General features: G+C 40.2%; 1 protein-coding gene and 1 non-coding gene across 11 annotated transcripts in view; one reads left to right on the plus strand and one right to left on the minus strand.

Annotated features, from left to right (window-relative positions):
- The window catches only part of PHC3 (polyhomeotic homolog 3), an 87,154-nt gene that overhangs the window by 56,923 nt on the left and 3,120 nt on the right, over positions 1-27,111 (minus strand). For all 10 annotated transcript variants that reach the window (XR_004032346.1, XM_030822819.1, XM_030822818.1 and 7 more), the window contains exons 3-4: positions 21,026-21,181; positions 19,842-19,919 (exon numbers count right to left, since the gene is read on the minus strand). Coding sequence is in view for 9 of the 10 variants with exons in the window: in XM_030822819.1 (XP_030678679.1) it covers positions 19,842-19,919; positions 21,026-21,181 (234 nt within the window). In the remaining variant the exon portion in view is untranslated. The remainder of the gene's footprint in view (positions 1-19,841; positions 19,920-21,025; positions 21,182-27,111) is intronic.
- On the plus strand, positions 8,187-8,248 carry LOC115837398. Its single transcript, XR_004032443.1, has one exon. It is a non-coding gene; the product is annotated as a U7 small nuclear RNA (small nuclear RNA).

A 27,111-nucleotide genomic window follows, 5' to 3' on the forward strand; every position in this document is an offset into this window, starting at 1 on the left:
ATCACCACACCCGGCTAATCTTTGGTATTTTTTGTAGAGACAGGGTTTCATCATGTTGCCCAAGCTTGCCTCAAACTCCTGGGCTCAAGCGATACCCCAACCTCAGCCTCCCAAAGTGCTGGGATTACCAGCATAAGCCACTGCACCAGGCCACACTTCTCTTCTTGAATTCCTAGATTATCGTATCTACTTCCACGGTTTCAAACAATTCAATCCTGATGACTCTTGATTCTTAACTATAAACCCTTTTTTGAAGTTCCAGATCCAAATACCTACAGAACACATCTTTCTGGGTATTTTTTTTTTTTTTTTTTTTTTTTGAGACGGAGTCTCGCTCTGTCGCCCAGGCTGGAGTGCAGTGGCGCAATCTCGGCTCACTGCAAGCTCCGCCTCCCGGGTTCACGCCATTCTCCTGCCTCAGCCTCCCAAGTAGTTGGGACTACAGGCGCCCGCTACCATGCCCGGATAATTTTTTGTAATTTTTTTTTTTTTAGTAGAGACAGGGTTTCACCGTGTTAGCTAGGATGGTCTCGATCTCCTGACCTCGTGATCCACCCGCCTCGGCCTCCCAAAGTGCTGGGATTACAGGCGTGAGCCACCACGCCCGGCCCTTTCTGGGTATCTTTTACCACCTCAAACTCAGCATGTTCAAACAGCAAACTAATTATTCCTTTTAAAACAGCTTCTCCTCAAATGGCACTGGCATTTTCTAAAATTCCCCAGGACACAGTATCTGGAAGTCATCCTGATGCTCCCCTCTCCTTTACCACACACACGAAATCAGTCGCGTGTCTTGTTTCTAATACATCTTTTTGTCTCCTAATTTCCATTTTGATTTTTCACCACTTAGTTTGAGACTTCGGGCCTATGTTATTTCTGGCTTGATTACTTTAATATCTGCAAACTGATACCTCTTACTGGAATCTTGTCACCTTCTACTTGCCAGATAATCTTTCCCTGATTATTAATATTAATTATCCATTTAAGAATCTTCTGGATAAAGTTAAACCTTCCCTGACAACCTCTCTAGCATCATCTCCTCCCACTCCACACACAACCTTCCCATTACCATAGCAAGGTATGTGTAGTATCACGATCTCGGTCCTCCATGGCACTGGCGATGATATTCCTGACTATACTGAGCATCCTTGCCACCACTATGCCCCAGCCCATCTGCAGCTACATAGTGAACAACTCCTTCTCAAAAATCACCTGCTCTAATAAGCTTTTTCAGGCATTCCCATATCCCAAAGCAGAACTGACTATTCCCCCTCTTTTTTGCCTAATTGTTACCGTCCATGTACTTTTAGCATATATTTCTATGTCATCCTTCTAAATAATAATTTCTTTAAGGGTGAGGGCCATGTGTTATTCATCTTCGCATATCCAGTATCTACGAAATGTCTTCATTCAATATGTTTATTAAGTTAATTAATGTCATGTTATTTTAAGGCATATTTCATATTTTAAGGCATATTCATGCAATATTTAAGCTTTGCTCCAGAGATTAAATCACCAACAGGGAAGAACTGGACCCAAGTTTTTCTGACTCATGTATTTTGGCATTCGGGGTACTTTTTAAATATCCTGATAGCTCCCTAGTTCAGGTTACTCTGCAGTAATAATGCCTTAGAACTTTTTTTTTCAGTTGGTGATTCTTTCGAAAAACAGTAAGAAAGAAATGTACTCTTAGTAAGGATATTTACACATTCTTTAAAGAAAAATGTAATAAAAGTCTTCTTTAAAAAATAATTGGCTGATAGCTAACAAGCCAGAGAATGCTTTTTAAGGAAATACAGTATAAAGTACAAACAGAATGCTTTTATTTTTCTTAAAAAAGAAAAGAGGAAGTAAGACAACTGGCAACCCCCTGACCACCTGTATTCTACCCTAAGTTGTGAGATCAAAGAACAAGTGTTGTGTCTACTTTTAAGTTCCATATAACAAGTAATATTTCAAAAGCAGCTATCTACTAATAACATCCAACTCATGAAGGCCAACAGATCAGTAGCCACTTCTGCAAGAAGTCCGTCTCCCTAGCTAGCCCAACTAAAAAACTGCCCTGCCTTTCCACAACTGATAAGGCTCTCCTTTTCCCTGTGTTGCTCTGCTGACCTAAACCAGATGTCTTTACCAGTTTCCATTATTTTCTCTGTCAGTTCCATCCCAACACTCCTAATTCCCTTTCACTGAAGACCCTGACCAATCCTGTCACTTCATATCTAAGTCACACTCCACAACGAAACTCACTCACTGAGCCCGATTACTCCAAGCTGTCTCCCCGCTGACACTAATTCTAGGAGTCACCAAAAGAAACAAGTCTGCCAGAAAAAGCCACTTAACTCCCAACCACCTGTTAATATCCTCAAAAAGAGTTTCCAACCGATTACTATCCATAGCCAAAGTCCATTTGAGAGTTGCCTCTACTGTTTGACTGGTCAGAATCAAACAGGTATACCCTAAATAGAGAAACATTTCACATTAAAAGAATGATGTATCTGTATTCAGTGGCAATAAAAGATTTTTATGTCCACTGCTGAGTAAAAAGACAGCAAAATAACATGTAGAGTATCATTCATATAGTTACATACAAATGTCTGTGTGTGTATATGTATCACAAATGTGAAAAACATGTTAAGAAAGATGGCCAGGCATAGTGGCTCATGCCAGTAATCCCAGCACTTTGGGAAGCTGGGACAGGTGGATTGCTTGAGCTCAGGAGTTCGAGACCAGCCTGGTCAACATGGTGAAACCCTGTATCTACCAAAAATACAAAAAATTAGCCAGGCATTGTGGCGCACACCTGTGGTCCCAGCTACTCAGGAGGCTGAGCTGGGAGGATCGTTTGAGCCTGGGAGGCGGAGGTTGCAGTGAGCCGAGACTGCAGCACTGCACTCCGGCCTGGGTGACAGAGCGAGACCGTGTCTCAAAAAAAAAAAAAAAAAAAAAAAGTTAAGAAAAATGACTGCATTGGATGTACACACAATAATACATACTCATAACACGATATATGACTACACTCAATATAGAAACACACACACCCATGCACCACTACCTGTGAGAACAGTCACCAAAATGTTAAAGGTGTATATATAATGCCTTCTAGGAGTAAAATCCGGGATTACTTTTTTTAAAGTTTTTAACTTTTCTAGGTAGATATTAATTTTAGAATCAGAGAGGAAATGCTATTTTTCTCTTTAATGCTTACCTTAGTATATTAATTTGCTTTTATCATGTTAAAGCAGCTTTTAAATAGTATTGCCTATTTAAGTAGCTGGGATTAAGTAGCTGGGATTACAGGCACTTGCTACCATGCCCGGCTAATTTAGTGGGAACTGCTATGTGGTATTTCAAATATCAGTAGTGTAAAATGCTATATAGAAATTTTATTTTTATTTTATTTTATTAAGAAAAGAGATGGGGTCTACGTAGTTTAGGCTGGTCTCAAACTTCTGGGCTCAAGTGATTCTCCCATCTTAGCCTCCCAAAGTGCTGGGATTACAGGCATGACCCACCATATCCAGCCCTATGCAGAATTTTTTTTTTCTTGAGATGGAGTCTCGCTCTGCTGCTCAGACTGGAGTGCAGTGGCACAATCTCTGCTCACTGCAACCTCCGCCTCCTGGGTTCAAGTGCTTCTCCTGCCTCAGTCTCCTGAGTATCTGCGACCACAAGCGCCCACCACCACGCGTGGCTAATTTTTGTATTCTTACTAGAGACGGGTTTCACCATGTTGGCCAGGTCTCGAACTCCTGACCTGAAGTGATCCACCCACCTCGGCCTCCCAAAGTGTTGGGATTATAGGCGTGAGCCATCGCGCCCGGACTTTTAAGTAGTAATAGCTATCCATGAAGAATTTCCTTTTTAAGAGACTACAGGTTTTTTTTTTTTTTTGAGACGGAGTCTCACTGTCACCCAGGCTGGAGTGCAGTGGCGCCATCTTGGCTCACTGCAACCTCCGCCTCCCAGGTTCAAGCGATTCTCCTGCCTCAGCCTCCTGAGTAGCTGGGATTACAGGCGCTTGCTACCACGCCTGGCTAATTTTTGCATTTTTAATAGAGACGGGGTTTCACCATGTTGGTCAGGCTGGTCTTGAACTCCTGACCTCGTGATCCACTCACCTCGGCCTCCCAAAATGCTGGGATTACAGGCGTGAGCCACCGTACCCTGCTGAGACTGCGTGTTTTTAATAAATCAAAGAAATAAAATACCTACCCTATTTATTTTAGAAAAACATTACTTCTACTTTCTGCAATACAAGCTGGTGAAAATTAAACAAACACAAAAAACCTCACAGTCTCCCAATGTTTTCAGATTTTGACATCCTAGAAAGAAAATTTGCAATGTCAAAACAATTATAATATTGGAAATAATTTAAAATGTCCAGCAACAGGGATGGTTATATAAAATAAAATCCATTCACACTGTGCAACCCCACACAGCAGCTTAAGTGAGATTGATCTCTGTCTGCAAACATAAAAAGATCTCAAGACACACTGTTAAGGGAAAAACACAAAATGCAGAATACCTGTGTTTACAACGTGTAAAAAAGAGTGCTAAATGCATATACGCACACTTCTCTATGACATATATGTCCATAATACATAGGATAAGATCTGGAGGGGTATAGAATCAACTAAGAAGACAGAGGGACTGAAAGGGAAAGGAGGCTTTAGGGAACTTAATACTTTTTTACTTTTTCTGTACTGTTGGAATATTTTACAAAAATGCAGTAAAGCTGCTTATGACCATACAAATATTCAGGCTACAGTTTTATCTCACATTAGTATTAGGTTTTGGAAAAGGCTTCTACACCCGATCACTTAAAATTATATTTTAAAAACAGTGAGTTCTGAAGCCTAAAAAAACTCCCTGAATGAGATAATAGAGGATGAGGACACTGGCAGTAGAATACTAAGAATGACCGATTATAAGCAAATGATTTTCTCTCAGGTAAATTTACATCCCCTACATAATATAAATATATCAAATGGACTCTGATATGTGACTGATGTGATTTGGACATTGTTTGAGAAAACTGAACAGTTTTAAGGTTTTTGATCTAAAAACAATCTCACTGACCCACTGAATACACTCCCAGGAAATTTTTAAAAAGAAAATAACTAAAAATATATACAAATACATACATAATAAAACAGTCAATGCAGGTTTACTTATATTAGCAAAAACATGGAAAAATTAAAACCACCAGCAAGAGAAAAGTAGTTTTTAAAAATGGTAGACTATTTATACTCATTAAAAATCATATTTACAACCAATAAATAAAGAAGATAATAAAGAAACAAACCATTTGCTTATCCCTCCTACTAAACCCCACTGAGACAGCAATTAACACAGTAAAAAAGGATTGAGGAAACAATCAGACAAATCTAGAGTACTGGAAATTCCATAAGGTAAGCCGACCTGAGCTCTTCAAAAGTCATGAAAGAAAAAAAGGAAGTCTTTTTTTATATTAAAAGGAAAAAAGTCTTCAATGCAGTATGTGATCCTTAATTAAATATTCAATGTGATCCTTAATTAAATACTCAATGCGGGCCAGGTACGGTGAGCCAAGATCGTGCCACTGCACTCCAGCCTGGGTGACAGAGACTCCATCTCAACAAAAAATCGAGGCAGGCGAATCACGAGGTCAGAAGTTCGAGACCAGCCTGCCAACATGGTGAAACCCCATCTCCACTAAAAATACAAAAAATTAGCTGGACATAGTGGCAGGCACCTGTAATCCCAGCTACTTGGGAGGGTGAGGCAGGAGAAATCGCTTGAACCTGGCTGGCAGAGGTTGCAGTGAGCCAAGACCATGCCACTGCATTCAAGCCTAGGCGACAGAGTGAGACTCCATCTCAAAAAAGAAAAAGAAAAAAAAATCCTGATAGGATTTTTACAGTGGCTCACACCTGTAATCCCAGCACTCTGGGAGGCCGAAGCAGGTGGATCACTTGAGCTCAGGAGTTCAAGACCAGCCTGGGCAACATGACAAAACTTTGATGCTACAGAAAATACAAAAATTAGGTGTGGTGGCACACAACTATAATCTCAGCTACTTGAGGAGCTGAGCAGGGAGGATCACTTGAGCCTGGAAGGCGGCAGTTGCAATAAGCCATATTAGCACCACTGCACTCCAGCACGGACAACAAAGTGAGAACCTGTCTTGAAAAAAAAAAAAAAAAAGTGAAAATAAAAGTAAAATAAAATCTGGGCCGGGCGTGGTGGCTCACACCTGTAATCCCAGCACACTTTGGAAGGCCGAGGCGGGCGGATCACAAGGTCAGGAGATCGAGACCATCCTGGCTAACACGGTGAAACCCCGTCTCCACTGAAAATACAAAAAATTAGCCGGGCGTGGTGGCAGACGCCTGTAGTCCCAGCTATTCAGGAGGCTGAGGCAGGAGAATGGCGTGAACCTGGGAGGCGGAGCTTGCAGTGAGCCGAGATCGCGCCACTGCACTCCAGCCTGGGCGACAGAGCGAGACTCCGTCTCAAAAAAAAAAAAAAAAAAAAAAAATCTGATAAATAGCATAACAGAGATCCAAAGTATTTTATCCATAATAGAAAAACAGAATATTAGTTTGAAAGAACAATGAGAAAACAAGAAAATGTTCTGAGAAATTAGAAATAGTGGCTGAACTAAAATTTTTTTAAAAAGTCAAAGAAAGAGCTAAAAGAAAAAGTTGAGGAAATATCCCACATACAAAAAAGGCAGTAAGTGAAAAGGTAAACAAGATAAAGGATCAATCCAGAAAGGTCAACATTCAACCAAGAGCTCCAGAAAGAGAAAACAGAAAATCAATTTCTCGTGGATTTGTTTGGTTTCACATATATGATCATTAAAGAACAAAATTAATTTCTTGCAGATTTGTTTAGTTTCACATACGTGATCATTAAAAACCTAGTTTCACACTGAGAGGGCCCAACAGGTGTCCTACACAATGACATCTAAACACATTGCCATGAAAGTACAAAATAAAAAACTAAAGCAAACAGGCAAATCTCAAAGATTCTGGAAAGAAAGAACAGGCAGTTACCCCAGAAGAATGATAATGAAACTAACAACAGTCTTTTCTTCAGCAATACTAAAATTTTGAAAAAAGTAATCTTTGCTTTCAAATTTCCTCAGAAAAAATATTTTCAATACAGAATTCATGTAAAGATAATTATGAAAAAAGAAGAGGTAATTTTCAAGCCCACAAAGATTTAGTTTTTCTTCCACATAGCCTTTAAAAGAAAGTTATAAGATACTCCAGCAAAACAAAGTTCTTATCATACTGTCCTTTGACTATTTACTTGTCTGTATCATTATACTCTAAAACCTTTGTTCACTTTCAATCCTTGGCACCTGACACTAAGTAGGCACTCAATAAAAAAAGTACTGGCATAGACTGTCCTCAGGAATGTGGAAGACTAACATAGAATCCCACGTAGTAATGAATCCCTGAATCTAACCTCTGTTGTCTCAGTATCATGATCTCATGGTGAGACCTCTTCTCTGCAAACTCTACCTGTTTTAAAAGTTTAGCGTTCCTCAGCTACGATAATACAATCCTCAAAGATCTCTTTTCTGTTAACTCCTATGACATTTACCACTTGATTATATACTATTATATTATTTACTGTTTGATATATCTAGGCATAGTTCTTCAAATGCGTACTCCCTGAGGGAAGAAACTTTGACTTACGTGTACCACCAGAGCAAGTAGCACAATGTTGGACAATACACATATTTGCTATAACGGGCAACCAAAGAATCTCATTACTGGGGTCAGGATTAGAAACTCTTCTATAACCCAATCTCAGACAGTTAGAATATATCCTAAAATAATTCTCTGCATTGCAATAATCAAGAATTAACATTAGGTCGGGTATGGTGGCTCACGCCTGTAATCCCAGCACTTTGGGAGGCCAAAACAGGCAGATCACCTGAGGTCAGGAGTTCGAGACCAGCCTGGGCAACATAGTGAAACCCTGTATCTACTGAAAATACAAAAAAAAATTAGCTGGGTGTGGTGGTGGGTAACCTGTAATCCCAGTTACTCAGGAGGCTGAAGCAGGAGAATCACTTCAACCTGGGAAGCAGAGGTTCTAGTGAGCCAAGATCATGCTACTGCACTACAGCCTGGGTGACAAAGTGAGACTCAGTCTCAAAAAAACAAAAAAAGAGTTAACATTAATAGTATTACAGTTCTTTTAGAATTTATCTAGCAGGCTTTCTGCTTTTTGCTGGGAAACCCATAAAAAACAAACATACAAAAAGAGCATTAATATCATTACATATTCTAGTTGATACTTATTACCTACCATACATCTTTCAACAAGTATTTATTAAGTACCTACTATGTGATGGGCACATGTATAATACATATAAACTATTTAAGAAACTCTCACATAATCCTAGATTAACATCTAAACCACTAGTTCTCAAACTTTTTTCTTATTAACAAAGTCTTACTCAGAACTTGAGATTCAAACAGATCACAGAACTGCTCTGGCTGTCTAAAGCTTACATAAGGTAAGGCCCATAGCACAATCTGTCAGTCTATGGAGGCTGCCATAATAAAATACCACACATTGGGTCACTTAAACCAGTGGTCCCCAAACTTTTTGGCACCAGGGATAGGTTTCATGGAAGACAATTTTTCCACAGAGAGGGTGGGGAAAATGGGTTTTGGGATGAAACTGTTCCATCTCAGATCATCAGGCATTAGATTCTCAAACCTAGATCCCTCCCATGTGCAGTTCAAAATAGGGTTCAGGCTCCTATGAGAATCTAATGCTGCCACTGATCTGACAGGACGCGGAGCTCAGGCGATAATGCTTGCTCACCTACCACTCTCCTCCTGCTGTGAGGCCCAGTTCCTAACAGGCCACAAAGCAGTACCAGTCCATGGCCTGACCCCTGACTTAAACAACAGAAATTTATTTTGCACACTTTTAGAGGCTGGGAAGTCCAAAATTAAAGTGCCCACAGATTCAGTTTCTGGTGTGGGCTCTCCTCCTGGCTTGCGGACTGCCACCTTCTCACTGTGTCCTCATGTAGCAGAGAAATTGCCAGTGTCTCTTCTTCGAATCAGTTCTATCAGATCAGGGCTCCACTCTTATGACTTCCTTTAACTTCTATCACATCCCTAAAGGTCCTATCTCTAATACAGTCACATGAGTTAGGCTTCAACATATGAATATGAGGGACATAATTCAGTCCATAGCATCATTTCCTGAACTTTCTCTTTGATACAGATCCAAGGATATCTGGATGAAAAGACTAAAACCATTTAATCAGACAATTTAATTTTACAGAAAATTGGCAGGCAGGGAGGTTAAATGTCTTGCCATAAGTCACATTAACAGTCAGTCACAGAATTTAAGATTGGAACCCAAGTCCCTCATCTCCTCCATTCTACTCAACTTTCTCTCATCACACCATGAACAGCAGTGAAGTCATCAAGTACTCTTGTGACATGAATGTTGAAGGAGCCGCATGAGACATCATTAAGCATGAAACCTCCCACATGAACTCCAAACTCATATAACCAATGCCTACTCAATACTATAGGTGGGTGTCTAATACACATCATAAACTTAACATGTCCAAAATCAAACTCCTAATTTTCTTCTCCAATACCTCCTTTAGCTCCCAATCTTTCCAGATGCTTGAGCCAAAATACTATGGAGTCATCCTTGACTCCTCACATCTTTTATTCAATGCATCAGCATATCTTGTGTTAGCTCTCCTTTCAAAACATATCCAAATTTCTATAATTAAATGTTTAAAAAAAATTCAAAATCTGGCTACTTTTCACCACCTCTAATATCACCATCGTAATCCAAACTGCCAATATCTCTCCATTTGAATTATTACAAGAACATTTAACTCCATGCTTCTGTCTTTGACCCCTAGAACCTACTCTCAAAAACCAATTTGAGATAATGTCACTTGCATACCAGAACAGCTCTCCAATAGCTTCCCAACCCATACTTACTAAAACCCAAAGGTCTTATAATTTCCTCACGATTAGGATTACAATTACCTCTCTGATGTCATCTCTAAACCACACCCACTCTCTCATTCCACTCCAGCCACACTGTCCTTTCTGTTCCCTGTGCATGTCTGCCCTCCTCACCATCCTTAAAAAGGCCACCTTTATTAACAAGGCTTTCCCTGACCATCCTAATTAAAATGGCATATTCCCCCATTACTTTTTCTCCTTTCTTTTTTTATTTCCTTGCTTTATTTTTTTCTTTCACTTACCATCATCTGACATACTATGTACTTGTTTAATGTTCGTCTATCCCTAGCTCCATGAGGAAAGAGATTTGTTTGTTGTGGTACTGTATCCTCAGCACCTAGAAGAGGATTTGGCAAATATTAAATGCTCGATAAATATTTGATGACTAAATGAGTGAATGCATGAATGAACACAGTCATAAAACTGGGCTTCAAAAGCTCATCTTGTCTAGCATCATAACTAGAAAGCCATAAAAAAAAAAAAACAAGTTTTTTCCCTTTCTGACAGAATAGTACAGTGAGTTGAAGCCAAAATATCAGGGATTCATGTAGTTGTAGGGCCAAAATGCAACAAGGAAAGAGAATGATATATACATAGCCCTTAAGTCACTCAGAGACTTATGATTATAGTTTTCAGCCACATAATCCTTTCCAGTTGAAAATGCCCAAATATTTAGTAAAGAGTGTGGTGTGTGTGTGTGTGTGTGTGTGTGTGTGATGGCACTGCCCTCACATGAAAACAAATTAACTAAAAGCCCATTTACATTTATGTATAGAAATGCATAGTCAGCCGGGCATGGTGGCTCACAGCTGTAATCCCAGAACTTCAGGAGGCCGAAGCAGGCCAATCACCTGAGGTCAGGAGTTCAAGACCAGCCTGGCCAACATGGTGAAACCCCGTCTCTACTAAAAATACAAAAATTAGCCAGGCATGGTGGTGTACACCTGTAATCCCAGCTATTCGGGAGGCTGAGGCACGAGAATCTCTTGAATCTAGGAGGTGGAGGTTGCAGTGAGCTGAGATCACACCACTACACTCCAGCCTGGGCAACAGTGCAAGACTCTGTCAAAAAAAAAAAAAAAAAAAAAAAGGAAGGCAGGCAGGCAGGCACAGTAATAATATAGGAAAGCAGGCCAGGCACAGTGGCTCACGCCTATAATCCCAGCATTTTGGGAGGCCAAGACAGGAGGACTGCTTGAGGCCAGGAGTTCAAGACCAACCTGAGCAACACAGTGAGACCCCTTCTCTATAAAAAAAACAAACAAAAATAGCTGGGTGTGGAGGCATGCACCCGTAGTCCCAACTACTCAGTAGGCTGAGGCAGGAGAATTGCTTGAGAATTTGAGGCTGCAGTGAGCTATGATCATGCCACTGCACTCCGGCCTGGGCAACAGAGTGAGATAGTATCTCCTAACAAAAACAAACAAACAAACAAATACAGGACAGCGTTAAACAAAACTTTGTGAGAGAAAATGGGACTACTGAAGGGAGATAGTCACTTTTACTCTATATATTTGTGTTATCTATTCCTTAGGCAACAACAGTTTGTTCAATTTTATTTAGACAATACAAAAATTAACAAAATAAAGCTCTTCAACCTCCTTCCTCAGAGACGACCACTAATAATAGTTTGTTGTGTACGATTACAGACCTTCTGCTTGCGTAATCAAATAGATACATGCAAGTAACTTTTTAAAAAAAGTTAAATGACAAGAATTCTGCTTCCAAAAAAATGGAGTAGACATACTTTTCCCTATTCCTCCTGCCAAGAACAACTAAAAACTCCTATGTTACATATGAAATAAACCTAAGAAGACCCCAAAAGGTAAAGGAAAAAATACATAGACCGGCTAGAGACCTCAGGACCAAGTAAATAACATGGTAATGAATTCTCTGGGTTTTCATTTTACCTCTTATAACCCACATTTGGACGGTGGAAATGAAGAAGTCAATAATCCAGAAACACCACAGGCACAAACAAGAATCCCCAACAAAAGCCTGCTCTTTTAAACCAAAGGACCAGGAAAGGGACAGCCATGCAACACAGAAAACTTTCAGACAATAATTACTCTACTCCAACCAAACACTACAGAAAAAAACTGTGGCCCCACCCTGTCTGCAAAGAACTTGATTTTCCAACTCCCTCAACCCCTCCAACAGGTTCATGTCAGAGAAGGCCATATAGAGAACAGGACTTTCATACTAGCCAGGTGATAATAAACCACCACCAGCACCCCAATGCACTCTGTGGTTTCAGCGGAGACCATGTCGGGAGAGTAAAAGGTATTCCTATTCCTTCTAGCTAGAGAGGCTTCAGTAGTAGCCTAGTGAGGAGCCAGAACTCCCACCTCAGCTTAGCAATTAAGAGGAACATCCCTTCAAGTGTCAATGGAGGCTAAATGGGGAACCTGTACTTGTACCCCCTGTACTTCATGCCATATGGGAATTCATACTTGCACCCTCATATTGCATTAAGAAGGCAGCACACTCTCCCTTTGAGAAACAGCCAAAATAAAAAGGTCAAATAAGATCACTAGTCACACAACATAATACCAAAAACATCCAAGTTTCAATAAAAAATCACTCATCACATCTAGAACCAGGAAAACCTTAAAATGAATGAAAAAGACAACCAATAGAAGCCAATACCCAGATAACAAAGATATCAGAATTATATGATGAAGGCTGGGCACAGTGGCTCATGCCTGTAATCCCAGCACTTTGGGAGGCTGAGGCAGGTGGATCACCTGAGGTCAGGAGCTCAAGACTGGCCTGGCCAAAACGGAGAAACCCCGTCTCTACTAAAAATACAAAAATTAGCCAGGCATGGTGGTAAACGCCTGTAATTCCAGCTACTTGGGAGGGTGAGGCATGAAAACTGCTTGAACCCAGGAGGTGGAGGTTGCAGTGAGCCAAGATCATGCCACTGTACTCCAGCCTGGGTGACAGAGCAAGACCTTGTCTCAAAAAAAAAAAAAAAAAAGAATTATATGACAAAGCAGCCATCATAAAAATGCTTCAAAGAAGTCAGGCCCAGTAGCATGCACCTGTAGTTCCAGCTACTTAGGAAGCCAGGACAGGAGGATCACTCGAGCCCAAGTGTTGGAGGCCGGCCTGGACAACATAGTGAGACCCATCTCTTCAAATGGTTCAAATAAGCAACAATTGAGCATACCTAAAACAAATTAAAAAAAAAAAAGGTCTCCCCAAAGAAACAGAATATATAAAGAACCACCAAATAATAATTTTATTTATTTTTATTTTTTGAGATGGAGTCTTGCTCTACTGCCCAGGATGGAGTGCAGTGGTGTGATCTCGGCTCATTGCAACCTCCGCCTCCCGGGTTCAAGCGATTCTCCTGCCTCAGCCTCCCAAGTAGCTGGAATTATAGGCACGTGCCACCATGGCAGGCTTATTTTTGATTTTTAATAGAGATGGGGTTTCACCATGTTGGCCAGGCTAGTCTCGAACTCCTGACCTCAAGTGATCTGCCTGCCTCAGCCTCCCAAAATGCTGAGATTACAGGCGTGAGCCACTGCGCTTGGCCCCAAATAATAATTTTAGACTGCAAATAGAATAACCAAAATAAATAAGTTAAACAAGCTTACACAATGCATTCTTGCTTTTTACACTCAATACATAATGAAAATCCAAGTCTCTCTGTAGACACATATACAGCATTTTTTAGTAGCTACAGTATTCCACTGTAGGAATTAACTATCATTTATTTAACTAATCCTCAACTAATGGGCATTTATGTTATTTATAATTTTTCACTATTATACATCATGCATATGGGCATAATTATCTAGGTCATTTTTAATTATGTCACTAAAAGTGAGAGTGCTATATGAAAGGGTACGCACAGATTCTTTTGGCTTTTTTTGAAACAAGGCCTCATACTGTTGCCCAGGCTAGAGTGTAGTGGCACAATTACAGCTCACTGTAGCCTCAAACTCCTAGGCTCAAGCAATTCTCCTGCCTCAGCCTCTTGAGCAGCTAGGACTGCAGGCACACACCACCATACCTGGCTAATTTCTTTTTATTAGATGGGGTCTACATTGCCCAGGCTGGTCTCAAACTGCTAGACTCAAGTGATCCCCCCACCTCAGCCTCCCAAAGCACTAGGATTACACGCATGAGCCACCATTCTCAGCAGGGGCATGCACATTTTAAAGTTTAACACACACTGCCAAATAACCCTCCAAAAGAGTTGCACCAATCTATATTACCACTAATAGTGTATGAGTATATCTACTTTTTCACATTCTTGCCAACAATAGGTATTATGTAAACGTTTTCCCTTGTTTTCTAGTTTGACAGATGAAAACAGTACTTCATTGTTATTTGTACATATATTTCTATTTTTTTAGACAGGGTTTTGCTCTATCACCTAGGCTGGAGTGCCATGGTGTGATCTCAGCTCACGGCAGCCTTGACCTCCTGGGCTCAAGCAAGCCTCCCACCTCAGCCTCCAAAGTAGCTGGGACTACAGGCACTTGCCACCACATCCAGCTAATTTTTTGTTGTTGTATTTTGCTTGTAGAGATGGGGTTTCATTCACATGCCTTGGGCTTCCAAAGTGTTGGGATTATAGGCATGAGCCAACATGCCCAGCCTTTTTACATACATTTATTATTGATACGTTAAATATATTTTCATGTGTTTAAAAGTCAAAACATAGCCGTGCGCAGTAGTTCATGCTTGCAATCCCAGCACTTTGGGAGGCCGAGGCGGGCTGATCACTTCAGGTCAGGAGTTCGAGACCAGCCTGGCCAACATGGCAAAACCCCGTCTCTGCTTAAAATACAAAAATTAGCTGGGCATGGTGGCGTATGCCTGTAGTCCCAGCTGCTTGGGAGGCTGAGGCAGGAGAATCGCTTGAACCCAAGAGGCGGCGGTTGCAATGAGCCAAGATCACACCACTGCACTCCAGCCTGGGCGACAGAGCAAGGCTCCATCTCAAAAAAAAAAAAAAAAAAAAAGTCTTTCTTTTAAAAATTACCAACTAAGAACTTCAGTGAATTCTCACTGTTTACCTTACTAACATGAGTCTTCGGTATTTTAGAAATATTATCAGCCAGGTGTAGTGGCTCATGCCTATATCACATAATCCCAGCACTTTGCAACCTGTGGTTGGAGGATCACTTGAGCTCAGGAGTTCGAGACCAGTCTGCCTGGGGAACACAGCAAGACCTCAACTCTAGTAAAAATTTTAAAAATGAGCCAGGCATAGTGGTATGCTCCTGTAGTCCCAGCTACTCAGCAGTCTGAGGTAGGAGGATCACTTGAGCCTGGGAGATTGAGGCGGTAGTGAGTTATGATCGTGCCACCACACTCCAGCCTCAGAGGAAGACTCTGTTGAAGTAAAGACAAAGGCAAAGGCAAAGGGAAAGGGAAGCTAAAATTCTCCCTGTCTTCCCTTTTGAAAAAACAATTAAAGTAAAAAAAGAAAATATTGCCCATTTATGCAAACGTACTTTCTCCCATTTTATTGTTTTCACTTTGCTTATGCTGTGTTTTGGCAGAAGTAGAATTTTTAGTTGGTTTAACTTCCATTTTAAAATTTAACTAAATCTTTGCCCCATTTAAGTTGAAATACTAAAGACATAAACCTAAAGGCTCAGTCCGAATTAGTTTTAGAGCCAAACAATCATAAAATCACCACTCCATGGCTGGGCGTGGTGGCTCATGCCTGTAATCCCAGCACTTTGGGAGGCCGAGGCAGGCGGATCACAAGGTCAGGAGATCGAGACCACGGTGAAACTCCGTCTCTACTAAAAATACAAAAAATTAGCCGGGCATGGTGGCGAGCGCCTGTAGTCCCAGCTACTCGGAGAGGCTGAGGCAGGAGAATGGCATGAACCTGGGAGGCGGAGCTTGCAGTGAGCCAAGATTGCGCCACTGCACTCCAGCCTGGGCGACAGAGCGAGACTCCGTCTCAAAAAAAAAAAAAAAACGGCCGCCCCTTCTGGGATGTGAGGTGCGCCTCTGCCCGGCCGCCCCGTCTGGGAAGTGAGGAGCACCGCTGCCCGGCCACCCATCGTCTGGGAAGTGAGGAGCCCCTCTGCCCGGCCGCCACCCTGTATAGGAAGTGAGGAGCGCCTCTGCGCGGCTGCCCCCCGTCTGGGAAGTGAGGAGCACCTCTGCCCGGCCGCCCGTCTGGGAGGTCTACCACAGAGGCCAGAAGCAATGTGGGGGCTGGACGTGGTGGCTCACGCCTGTAGTCCCAGTACTCTGGGAGGCCGAGGCGGGTTGATCACTTGAGGCTAGGAGTTTGAGACCAGCCTGGCCAACATGGTGAAACATATGAAAAATACAACAGACAAACCACCAACCAACCAAGCGACAACAAAACAGGTCTACCCTGGACTCATACTCTAATTTTTTCTATTTTCCTCCCTTTCTGATCTTTTATCCCACTTTCTTTTTCTTCCTCTTCCTTCTCCTTCTTCTTTGTCAAATAGAGGATTGAGTTATTATCATTGATCCATACAAAGTCCCTCTTTTTTTTTTTTTTTTTTTTTGAGATCTTGCTCTGTCCAGCTGGAGTGCGTCCGATTCGCTCACTGCAACTCCCTCCGTTCACGCCATTCTCTGCCTCAGCCTCCGAGTAGCTGGCTACAGCGCCCCACACGCCGCTAATTTTTTTTTTTTAAGACGGGTTTCCCTGTTACATTCTCGTCTCCTGACTCGTGATCCCCCCTCGGCCCCAAGTGCTGGTACAGCTTGAGCCCCGCCCCCCTCTCTCATTTATTTTCTTTAATTCCACCTCCATTTCTATTCCCTGTCTTCCCATGTGCAACCTTCCTAATATGTTTGATATACATCTTTTTGTTTGTATGTACTTTTAGAAAATGTTTGTTTTGTGTGCAAAAAAAAAAAAATTAAAAAAAAAAAATCACCACCCCACTACTGACAATAGTGTAGAATTAGTCATGATTCTAATTAGAGAAAAGAAAAGAATGCAGGTACCCACTAGTTACCTATACATTCAATTAACCAGAGTCTACTCTCCAAACCACACATAGATGGTGTATCTGTTATATGAAATCCTTGGGACCAGAAGTGTTTCGGATTTTTTTTTTTTTTTTTTTTTTTTCAGATTTTGGAAAGATACAAACTGGTTTAGCATGCCAAATCTAAAAATCCAAAATCCAAAATGTTCCAATGAACACTCCTCCTTTGAGTGTCATGTTAGTGTGCAAAATTTCAGATTTTAGAGCATTTCGGGTTTTCATATTAGGAATAATCAATCAGTAGGTACACAGTTCCCCCAGGTGGTATGACTGGACTTTTGACTTGATTTTTAAACTAATATTCTATTTCCCCATTGGGATCTCACTTCTACTCTAAGCCCCAACTACCTAGCTGGTTACTTGACAGCCGTTTTTTCTTCTGGAGAATGGACCCTTTCCCATGGCTTCACTGTTATCGGGAAACCTAACTCAAAATAACCAAAACTCTGAAAACTACTAGTCTGTTACCTGATGGCTCATTATCACCACTACTTAAAGAGATTTGTTACTATGCTCCACTCCCTTTTTGGATATTGACCTAAATTTACTAAGTTACCTTGGGCATTATAATTTTTACTGCTAGTCAAATTACTTGAGCAGAAGCTCACAAAGGATAGTAAATAAAACAAATGTAATGTATTATTCCTTTATTTTACTGGGAATCTGTTCTTCCTACTTACTTATCTTCCCCACCAGCCATTTACAGCTTTTGGCATACTTCATGGTATAATGCTGCTGGTTTATGACAAGTAACATTAATAATGTCATATATATAAGCACAATCACTAGAATTCTAACTTCTGTGAATGTCACATACATAAAGCCATAATGAAAGAAAACAGTTTAAAAAGATACCTTTTAGTAACATGAAGGAAAAAAATTCAAAATAACATATCTATACAAATATATCCTATTGTTATTCCAGTATTTCACAGAATAAAGAATTTGTCTATATAATTTCCTTCAGTAGCCCACAAAATATTTACCACTCCTTTCCTTAACTACCACTGTATTAAAGACATCTGATGTCAATGACAAAAACTACGGTATTAATGCTTAGAGCTAGGTTACATTACTTAACTTTTTCATTTTCTTTTTTTTTTTTTTTTTCTGAGATGGAGTCTCGCTCTGTCGTCCAGGCCGGAGTGCAGTGTCACGATCTCGGCTCACTGCAAGCTCCGCCTCCTGGGTTCACGCCATTCTCCTGCCTCAGCCTCCCAAACAGCTGGGACTACAGGCGCCTGCCACCACGCCCGGCTAATTTTTTGTATTTTTAGTAGAGACAGGGTTTCACTATGTTAGCCAGGATGGTCTTGATCTCCTGACTTTGTGATCCGCCCGCCTCGGCCTCCCAAAGTGCTGGGATTACAGGCGTGAGCCACCACACCCAGCCCTCATTTTCTTTAATCTAACATCTTCAAGTCATAGGGAACTTTTTAAACTAATCTTGTTCATACTCCAGGACACTCCCATGCCAAAAAAAAAAAAAAAGTCAGATCAACAGCCAGAAAAAAAAAAAAGAAAAAAAAAAACCACAACTATATGCTGACCACAGCATGTAGTTAGCAAAGACCATACCCTTAGCTGAAGAAATACAGCACAATTCCTTAACCTTCAATTCCTTAACAACCTACAAACTATATTGTATTGGAGCCAATTTTATGAAGTATCAAAGTATTACCACTCTGGACCAGGAAAAAATATCTAGAAAGGACATTATTAGGTTCTCAACTAGAGGCAATTTGCCCCCAACCAGGAGACACCTTTAGTTTTCACACTAGAGGATGGAGAAAGACCACAAGCTGCCGGTATCTAGTAGCTAGGGATGCTGCTAAACATCCTATAATGTACATGATAGCCCCTGACAACAAAGAATTATCTGGCTCATAATGTCCATAGTGATGAGGTTGGGAAACCTGAGACAAATGATGAAATGTGGATATGAACTGCATTGTATCAATGTTATATTTCCTGAATTTAGCAATTTTTCTGTGGCTTCAAAAAACAATAGCCTTGTTCTTAGGAAATACACATCATAGTATTTAGGAATAAAGGAACATATCTCAACTTACAAATGACTCAGAAAAAAAAAATATGTATACATGTAGTGGAAAAGAATGAATGATAAAGTAATGGGGCAATATGCAATTATTGATTAATCTGAGTAGAGTACATATAGAATTTTTTTTATTATTATTGCAGTTTAAAATTATACCAAAATTAAAAGCTAAACAAGTATCATCATGCCCATAAATATATTTTACCTGGGAAACTTGGCACAATTTCCCAATATATATGTGCAATATAGCAAATCAGCTTTCTTTTACCCCTTTCTCAAAATAAATTACCCTATCTTGAATGGATACTTGCAAATTGAACCCAAATAACTCATGTAAGCCGAAAGTATAATTTCTAAAATGTGAATTGCACAAAGTTAGAAATGCTTAGATGTCTACCAAGGACATGACATACTATTGTATATCACAGTAAATTCATGGCCAATATCCCTGCATTGTATATTTTAGGCTTTCAGTACACACAGAAAACTGAAACCACAGAAGATCTGAACATGATCAGTGCAAAAGGATATACAAGAAATAATACAAAAAGATTTAAGACTCAGATTTTCATAAGTTTAACATTAGTTCTGAATTCTTGAATTTTATCATTCCTATTTCTGGGCAATTGGTACTTTAAACAGCCTGCAACAAATTATAATAACAGCTTCATAAATAACAAGTTTACTTTTGGAAAACAATTCTTTAAAACTTTAAATCCAGGAAAAAAAATTTAGGGAACTTACAGACGTTTGGGACATACTTGACTGCTGTGTGACACTTCCTGTGGGAGATGTAGATGGTCTTCCACTGGACAAACTTGCCTAAAATAGTAAGACTTTTGTAACATGTCGGTAAAAACCTGAAGTTAACAACTTTCTGGTACCATGATAACACAAAATCACAACAATAAATGTCAAAAGGCCTATGCATGAAACAACTAATTTTACAGTCAACATGGCTTAAGCTTTGGTTAAACAGATTTTTTAAATAAGAAAAAGCTGAATGGTGAAAACAGGGGATCCAAAGACTAATCTTATTTTATTAGCTACTTTATGGTCAGTTTCACTTTATGGGTCTCTGTCATCTTTAAAGTGGAATCACTACTCCAGAGTTATGAAAAAGAAATTAGAGCTACAGCAAGCGCCAGTGAGTGGGTTTCAGTTTCCTAACTTGTATCACAAACATGTTATTTAAAATTACACTACTAAGAAGAAGCAACAGCTGAGAATCTGTTGGTAACAGAAATAAACCTTTTTCAGGTTCAGTCAACTGAGATCCTCCTCTGGTGAGGGGATTTAAGATTAAATCTTACACAGCTTTATTTAAATAGTACAATAATAATGAAAATCTTTTCAAAAAACAAGCATTTAATAATGAAATCCTATTATCAGTAGGAATAATATGATTGGATTTTAGAAAAATGGATATACATATCTTTGTATAGAAAATTTCTGGAGAAATTTTATTAGATTGTTACTGTGGCCACCTTTGAAGAATGGGAAACAGTGGTAGGCAGGGAAAAGGAACAGCTTTACTTTATCTCTTATAAACAATTTAATATTGTTTGTTTTTTTAATGAGTATAATTACTTATATGATTTTTTAATCTTATTTTTAGTAAAAATACAATTTATGTAAGCCTAAGTACTCACTGTTGTACCTAGAACTTTATACACATAAACTAGCATAGCATTTCTCCAATCTGGATAAAAAGCACTGAGACTAAAGCTAGAAACAGAGTAACATAAAAACACATATCCCCTTTTTCTCAATTAACTTCTATTTGGCAACCTATTAATATATTTCCTCCAGGAAAAATAACCACAGGACATCTGAGAACTCTGAAATAATACCCAATGTATTTATTTTCAGTAACTACCTACAGATAACAAAAACTTTGATCTCATAAACTCTTATTTTAGTCTTACCTGAACGGCAGCAAGGCTCTGAAGCTGGGAGCTGCTTAAATGCTGCTGCTGAAGAGCTGCAGTATGCAGCATCAAGTGCTGTTGTTGGGCTGCATACATTTGCTGAAGGTACTGAGCAGCTGAGCTGGGGGGCCGATGCAATGCCTGTTGAATTACCTGTGATAAGTCAATTGAACCAATGTCAAACCATAATCTCAACCTTTATCTTAATCAGAAAATCAAAGTATAAAAAAGTGGCAGTTTAAAATTTCACTGCTTTAATACATAATATCATCAAGCTTATTAACATTATTTCTTTCCTAGTTACATATCACTAGAAATCACTAACTTGTACACATTAAAACTACCCAGCGGGCTGGGTGCGGTGGTGCAAGCCTGTAATTCCAGCACTTTGGGAGGCCAAGGCGGGCGGATCACAAGGTCAGGAGATTGAGACCATCCTGGCTAACATGGTGAAACCCCGTCTCTACTAAAAACACAAAAAATTAGCCAGGCATGGTGGCACATGCCTGTGGTCCCAGCTACTCGGGAGGCTGAGGCAGGAGAATCGCTTGAACCTGTGAGGTGAAGGCTGCAGTGAGCCAAGATCGTGCCACTGCACTCCAGCCTGGGCGACACAGCAAGACTCCATCTCAAAAAAAAAAAAAAAAAAAACAAAACCCAGTGGACAATTCACAAAAGACAGGCCAGGCCAACTAAGCATTTCAAAAGATTTTCAATCTTACCAGTAGTCAAAAACTTACAGATTAAAACAAGATACTATTTTCGAACTTTCAGATGGATAAAGATTTAAAAGAATACTACTACTACCTGGGGAAACCAATACTCCCATACTGCTAGTAAAAATTCAAGTTGGTATAACCTTTTTGGATAAAACTTGGTAGAATTCAGGGCTTGGGTGTAGACAGAAATACCTTTACCATGCAACCATAACAAACAGTAATGTAGATCAGTGCTGTCCTATACAGTAGCAACTAGTCACATGTGCCTACTGAACACTTAAAATGTGGCTAGTGCAACTAAAGAATTGAGTTAATTTTAAATTGAATTTTAATTAATTTTAATTTTAATGTAAACAGCCACAAGTAACTACTGGCCACTACAGTGTACATTGCTGATACAGATCTATATTTACTAAAAAAAAAAAAAATCAGTGGGTTACAAAATAGTATATAGGGTAAGATACCATTTTTGTATTAAATATTTGAAAGAATCCACAGGAAAACTTTCAAAGACCACTGATGGGTAGCTAGATTAGAGGTGATTTTTAGCTTCTAGTTCATACTTTTCTATAAATGTCTAAAAATCTTACAGAGTAGGTATTATTAATAATCACATAAAATGCCGGGCGCGGTGGCTCACGCCTGTAATCCCAGCACTTTGGGAGGCCGAGGCAGGTGGATCACAAGGTCAGGAGATCTAGACCATCCTGGCTAACATGGTGAAACCCCGTCTCCACTAAAAATACAAAAAATTAGCTGGGCGTGGAGGCAGGCCCCTGTAGTCCCAGCTACTCAGGAGGCTGAGGCAGGAGAATGGCGTGAACCCGGGAGACAGAGCTTGCAGTGAGCCGAGATCGCGCCACTGCACTCCAGCCTGGGAGACAGTGAGACCCCGTCTCAAAAAAAAAAAAAAAAAAAAAATCACATAAAATTACAAAGCAGCTGGGCAGGCTGGCTCATGCCTGTAATCCCACCACTTTGAGAGGCCAAGGCAGGCAGATCACCTGAGGTCAGGAGTGCAAGACTAGCCTGGCCAACATAGTGAAACCCTGTCTCTACTAAAAATACAAAAATTGGCCAGGCATGGTGGCATGCACCTGTAATCCCAGATACTCAGGAGACTCAGGTGGGAGAACTGCTTGAACCCAGGAGGTGGAGGTTGCAGTGACCAGAGATCATGCCACTGCACTCCAGCCTAGACGACAGAGCAAGACCCCATCTCAAAAAAAAAAAAATTATAAAATAAAAATAAAAAATAAAATTATAAAGCTATTTCTTCTTTAGAAAATTACTCAATAATTTAAAAAATTTTTAAATGTCAAATACCTTGTTTTGCTTCAACATTGAATAAAACTATCCTTACTTAAAAAATTCCTTAAAAAGTGTTACTGTGAATATTTGTTAGTAAAATGTAAAATCTGAGCCTGAAACTTCATAAATAAATATAGAAAAGTACTCTACTAAAATCAGAGAAAATTCCTACACTTGTCCAAAAGGTTAAGTCAGAATAAGTCAATCCTATACAACCAAATCCAAAAGTCACACTGTGCTCACTGTGACTCTGAAACAGCACAGAACCCTAATCACAGCATCAAACCAGAGTTTTCAAAAAGCTAAGGGAGTAATAGTGCCATAATCCTATAGCTTGAGGGTCTCTCAGGACATCGTGAACCATAATGCCATGAATCCTTTTATCTAAATTTCAAGAAAGCATATTTCTGTGTGTTATTGTTTATTTTCATGTGTTAATATCTCATCTCTCCAACTACAGACTACTATGCCTGATACAAATTTCTGTCACAAAATCAATGGGAGCTTTTGACCCCTACCTGCAGGGGACTATAGGCCAGCATTAAATGATTCAGAATTATAACAATATACCTTTTTTAGTCAGATCAATCTCTATTTGTTCCTCTAATTCCATAACAAAATTCTAAAATCACTGGACTATATACGGAAAAAAATTCTAAAATCAAACTGAAATAATCTATTTGACACATACTTTTGTCAGAGTATACTCATTTTTTCTGTTGTCAGCACAGTCTTTCACTACTATTCAATGCTACACTCACAGCAATGGGTAAATAAAAGTTATAGATACAGCAAATTGTTCTTATTTATTATAAATTCTTATTCACCCAAGGAAGGTGAAGAGAATTCCCAGGACTGAAAAAGCAAGCTGGAAGATTAAACAATTACTTAGGTAGTTCAATAAATATTGATTTGATTGCATTTTGGGAGAAGCAATTCTATGGTATCATAAGAACCAGAGTTAGTGCTATTTATGAGATATATCTACATCTACATATCTATTAATTTTTTATTAATCTATGCCGCTTAATTGAAAACTAGAGGACAAAATGGTATATTAAGCGATCACATTATCAGTCAGGCATGGTGGCTCATCCCAGCACTTTGGGAGGCTAAGGCAGGAGGATAGCTTAAAGCCAGAAGGTCAAGACCAGCCTGGGCAAAATAGTGAGATCCTGTCTCTACAAAATAAAAAAAATTAGCCAAGCATAGTGGCATGTGCCTGTAGTCTCAAACTACTCAGGAGGCTGAAGCAGGAGTATCACTTGAGCCCAGGGGGTCATAAGTTGGGATCATGCCACTGGACTCCAGCCTAGGCAACAGAGAGAGAGACAAGAAAAAAAAAGGGTGGGGGGGTGCCAGGCACAGTGGCTCATGCCTATAATCCCAGCACTTTGGGAGGCTGAGGCAGGTGGATTACCAGGTCAGGAGATTGAGACCATCCTGGCTAACAAGGTGAAACCCCGTGTCTACTAAAAATACAAAAAATTAGCCGGGCATAGTGGCACATGCCTGTAGTCCCAGCTACTCAGGAGGCTGAGGCAGGAGAATCGTTTGGACCAGGGGAGGTGGAGGTTGCAGTCAGCCAAGATCACGCCACTGCACTCCAGCGTGGGCTACAGGGCGAGACTCACTCTCAAAAAAAAAAAAAAAAACCCGGCAGGGCGCGGTAGCTCACGCCTGTAATCCTAGCACTTTGGGAGGCCAAGGCAGGTGGATCACGAGGTCAGCAGTTTGAGACCAGCCCGGCCAATATGGTGAAACTCCATCTCTACTAAAAATACAAAAATTAGCTGGACCTGCTGGCGCATGCCTGTAGTCCCAGCTGTTCCGGAGGCTGAAGCAGGAGAATCGCTTGAACCTGGGAGGCAGAGGTTGCAGTGAGCCTAGATCACGCCACTGCACTCCAGCCTGGGCAATAGAGCGAGACTCCGTCTCAAAAAAAAAAAAAAAAAAAAGATCTAAATCCTTTTCCCTGTATCCCTTACCTCAGAGATAGGTAAAAAAACATTAAAACCTCACTCTGCACTCAAGTTTGAATTTCTGGTGAACTGGCTGGTTCCACTCCATAGTGACTTCGGAAAACTAAATCCTAAACCAAAAACAGTTAAATAGACATTATACTGGGGTATCCACCATGGAAAAATGGAGCAGAAGAAGGACTATATTGCAAGCAGTTGTTTTCAGGGTAGATGCAATTATAAGGATTCTACCATAAGAAAGCAGGTATAATGGAAAAAATAAGAATTCACAGAGTGGTTAAGGGCACAAAGGCTGAAGTCTGAGAACTAGCTAGGTAAGTTTGGGAAAGTTATTTAGCTGATTTAAAACATTTATTTTCCCATCAGTAAAATGGAGATAATAATAATAGCTACTTCATAGAGGGCTGGTAATGATTAATGGAGATAATTCATGTAACATATTTATCAAATGTTTGGCACGTAGCAATTATTCAATAAGTATTAGCTATTACTATCTACTGGAAACCTATAATGTGCCTTACACAGTTCTAGATACTTCATTTAATCTCAAAGATACTTCATTTAATCCTCAGAGTAATTAATGAAATATGTAGTCTCACTCTCATTTTAGTTTTCTGAGGCTCAAGGGGATTATGTCTTATACCCAAGGCTATCTAACTCCTAAAGATAATGAAAATGGAATTCAAACAAAGCATAATAGAGTGGAAGGTCCATGCCTTTTTTATATAATACCATATTGCCCCAACCTCCATTATCACAAATGTTAACTAAGTAAACTTTACTTTCTCAACTAAGTGACTTCCTAATTCAATATTCCCTTCCCCTCTGCCCCTAAGGGATTTAGAATGGATCCTCCTGCTTAGGGTTCTTAGGCCACCTGGGTTTAAAATAAACTTCGTAACGTATCTACACACCTGAACAGATCTCCCTAAGTCTATATTTTGAGTTCCAATATAAAATAAACCTACAGCCATTATGCATGTTGGGGCTCTAGGTTGAATGCCTTCACACTGCAGCAGCACCTAGAGACTTTCCCCTTATAATTTTCTTTACACATAATCTTATAAACTACATGCTGACAAATGTAAGCCCTCTCAATAGTATATATATATATATATATATTTTTTTTTTTTTTTTTTTTGAGATGGAGTCTCACTCTTTTTGCCCAGGCTGGAGTGCAGTGGCACAATCTTGGCTCACTGCAACCTCTGCCTCCAGGGTTCAAGTGATTCTCCTGCCTCAGCCTCCCAAGTAGCTGGGATTATAGGTATGCACTACCATGCCTGGCTAATTTTTGTATTCTTAGTAGCGACGGGGTTTCACCATGTTGACCAGGCTGGTCTCGAACACCTGACCTCAAGTGATCTGCCAGCCTTGGTCTCCCAAAGCGCTGGGATTAGAGGTGTGAGCCACCACACCCGGCCTTTTTTTCTTTTCTTTTTTTTTGAGACAGGGTCTCACTCTGTCACCTAGACTGGAGTACAGTGGTGCCATCACAGCTCATTGCAGCCTCGACCTCCTGGGCTCAAGCAATCCTCCCACCTCAGCCTCCTGAGTAGCTGGGACCACTGGCGCATGCCACCATGCCCTGCTGATTTTTGTATTTTTTGTAGAGATGGGGTTTCAACATGTTGTCCCAGCTGGTCTCCAACTCCTAAGCTCAAGCTATCTCCCTGCCTTGATCTCCCAAAGTGTTGGGATTATAGGCATAAGCCACCACGCCTGGCCAATAGTATGATTATAATTAACTTTGTTGGCTGTTACTGTGGTTGAATGTGTCCCCCAATTAAGTATGTGTTGGAAACTTAATCTCCAATGCCACAGTGTTAAGAGGTGGGACCCCTGAAGGGTGATTAGGCCATAAGGACTCCACCCACATGAATAGATTAAAGGAGATTTTAAAAGGGCTTGAGGCTGCAAATTTGGTATCTTGCTCTCTAGTCTTCCACCATGGAATGAGGCAATAAGAAGGCCATCACGAGATGCCAGCTCCTTCATATTGGACTTCCCAGCTTCCAGAAATGTGAGAAATAAGTTTCTTTTCTTTACAATTACCCAGTCTTGGTATTCT

This window comes from Nomascus leucogenys, chromosome 11, assembly GCF_006542625.1.
Source record: "Nomascus leucogenys isolate Asia chromosome 11, Asia_NLE_v1, whole genome shotgun sequence".
Classification (NCBI taxonomy): Eukaryota; Metazoa; Chordata; class Mammalia; order Primates; family Hylobatidae; genus Nomascus; species Nomascus leucogenys.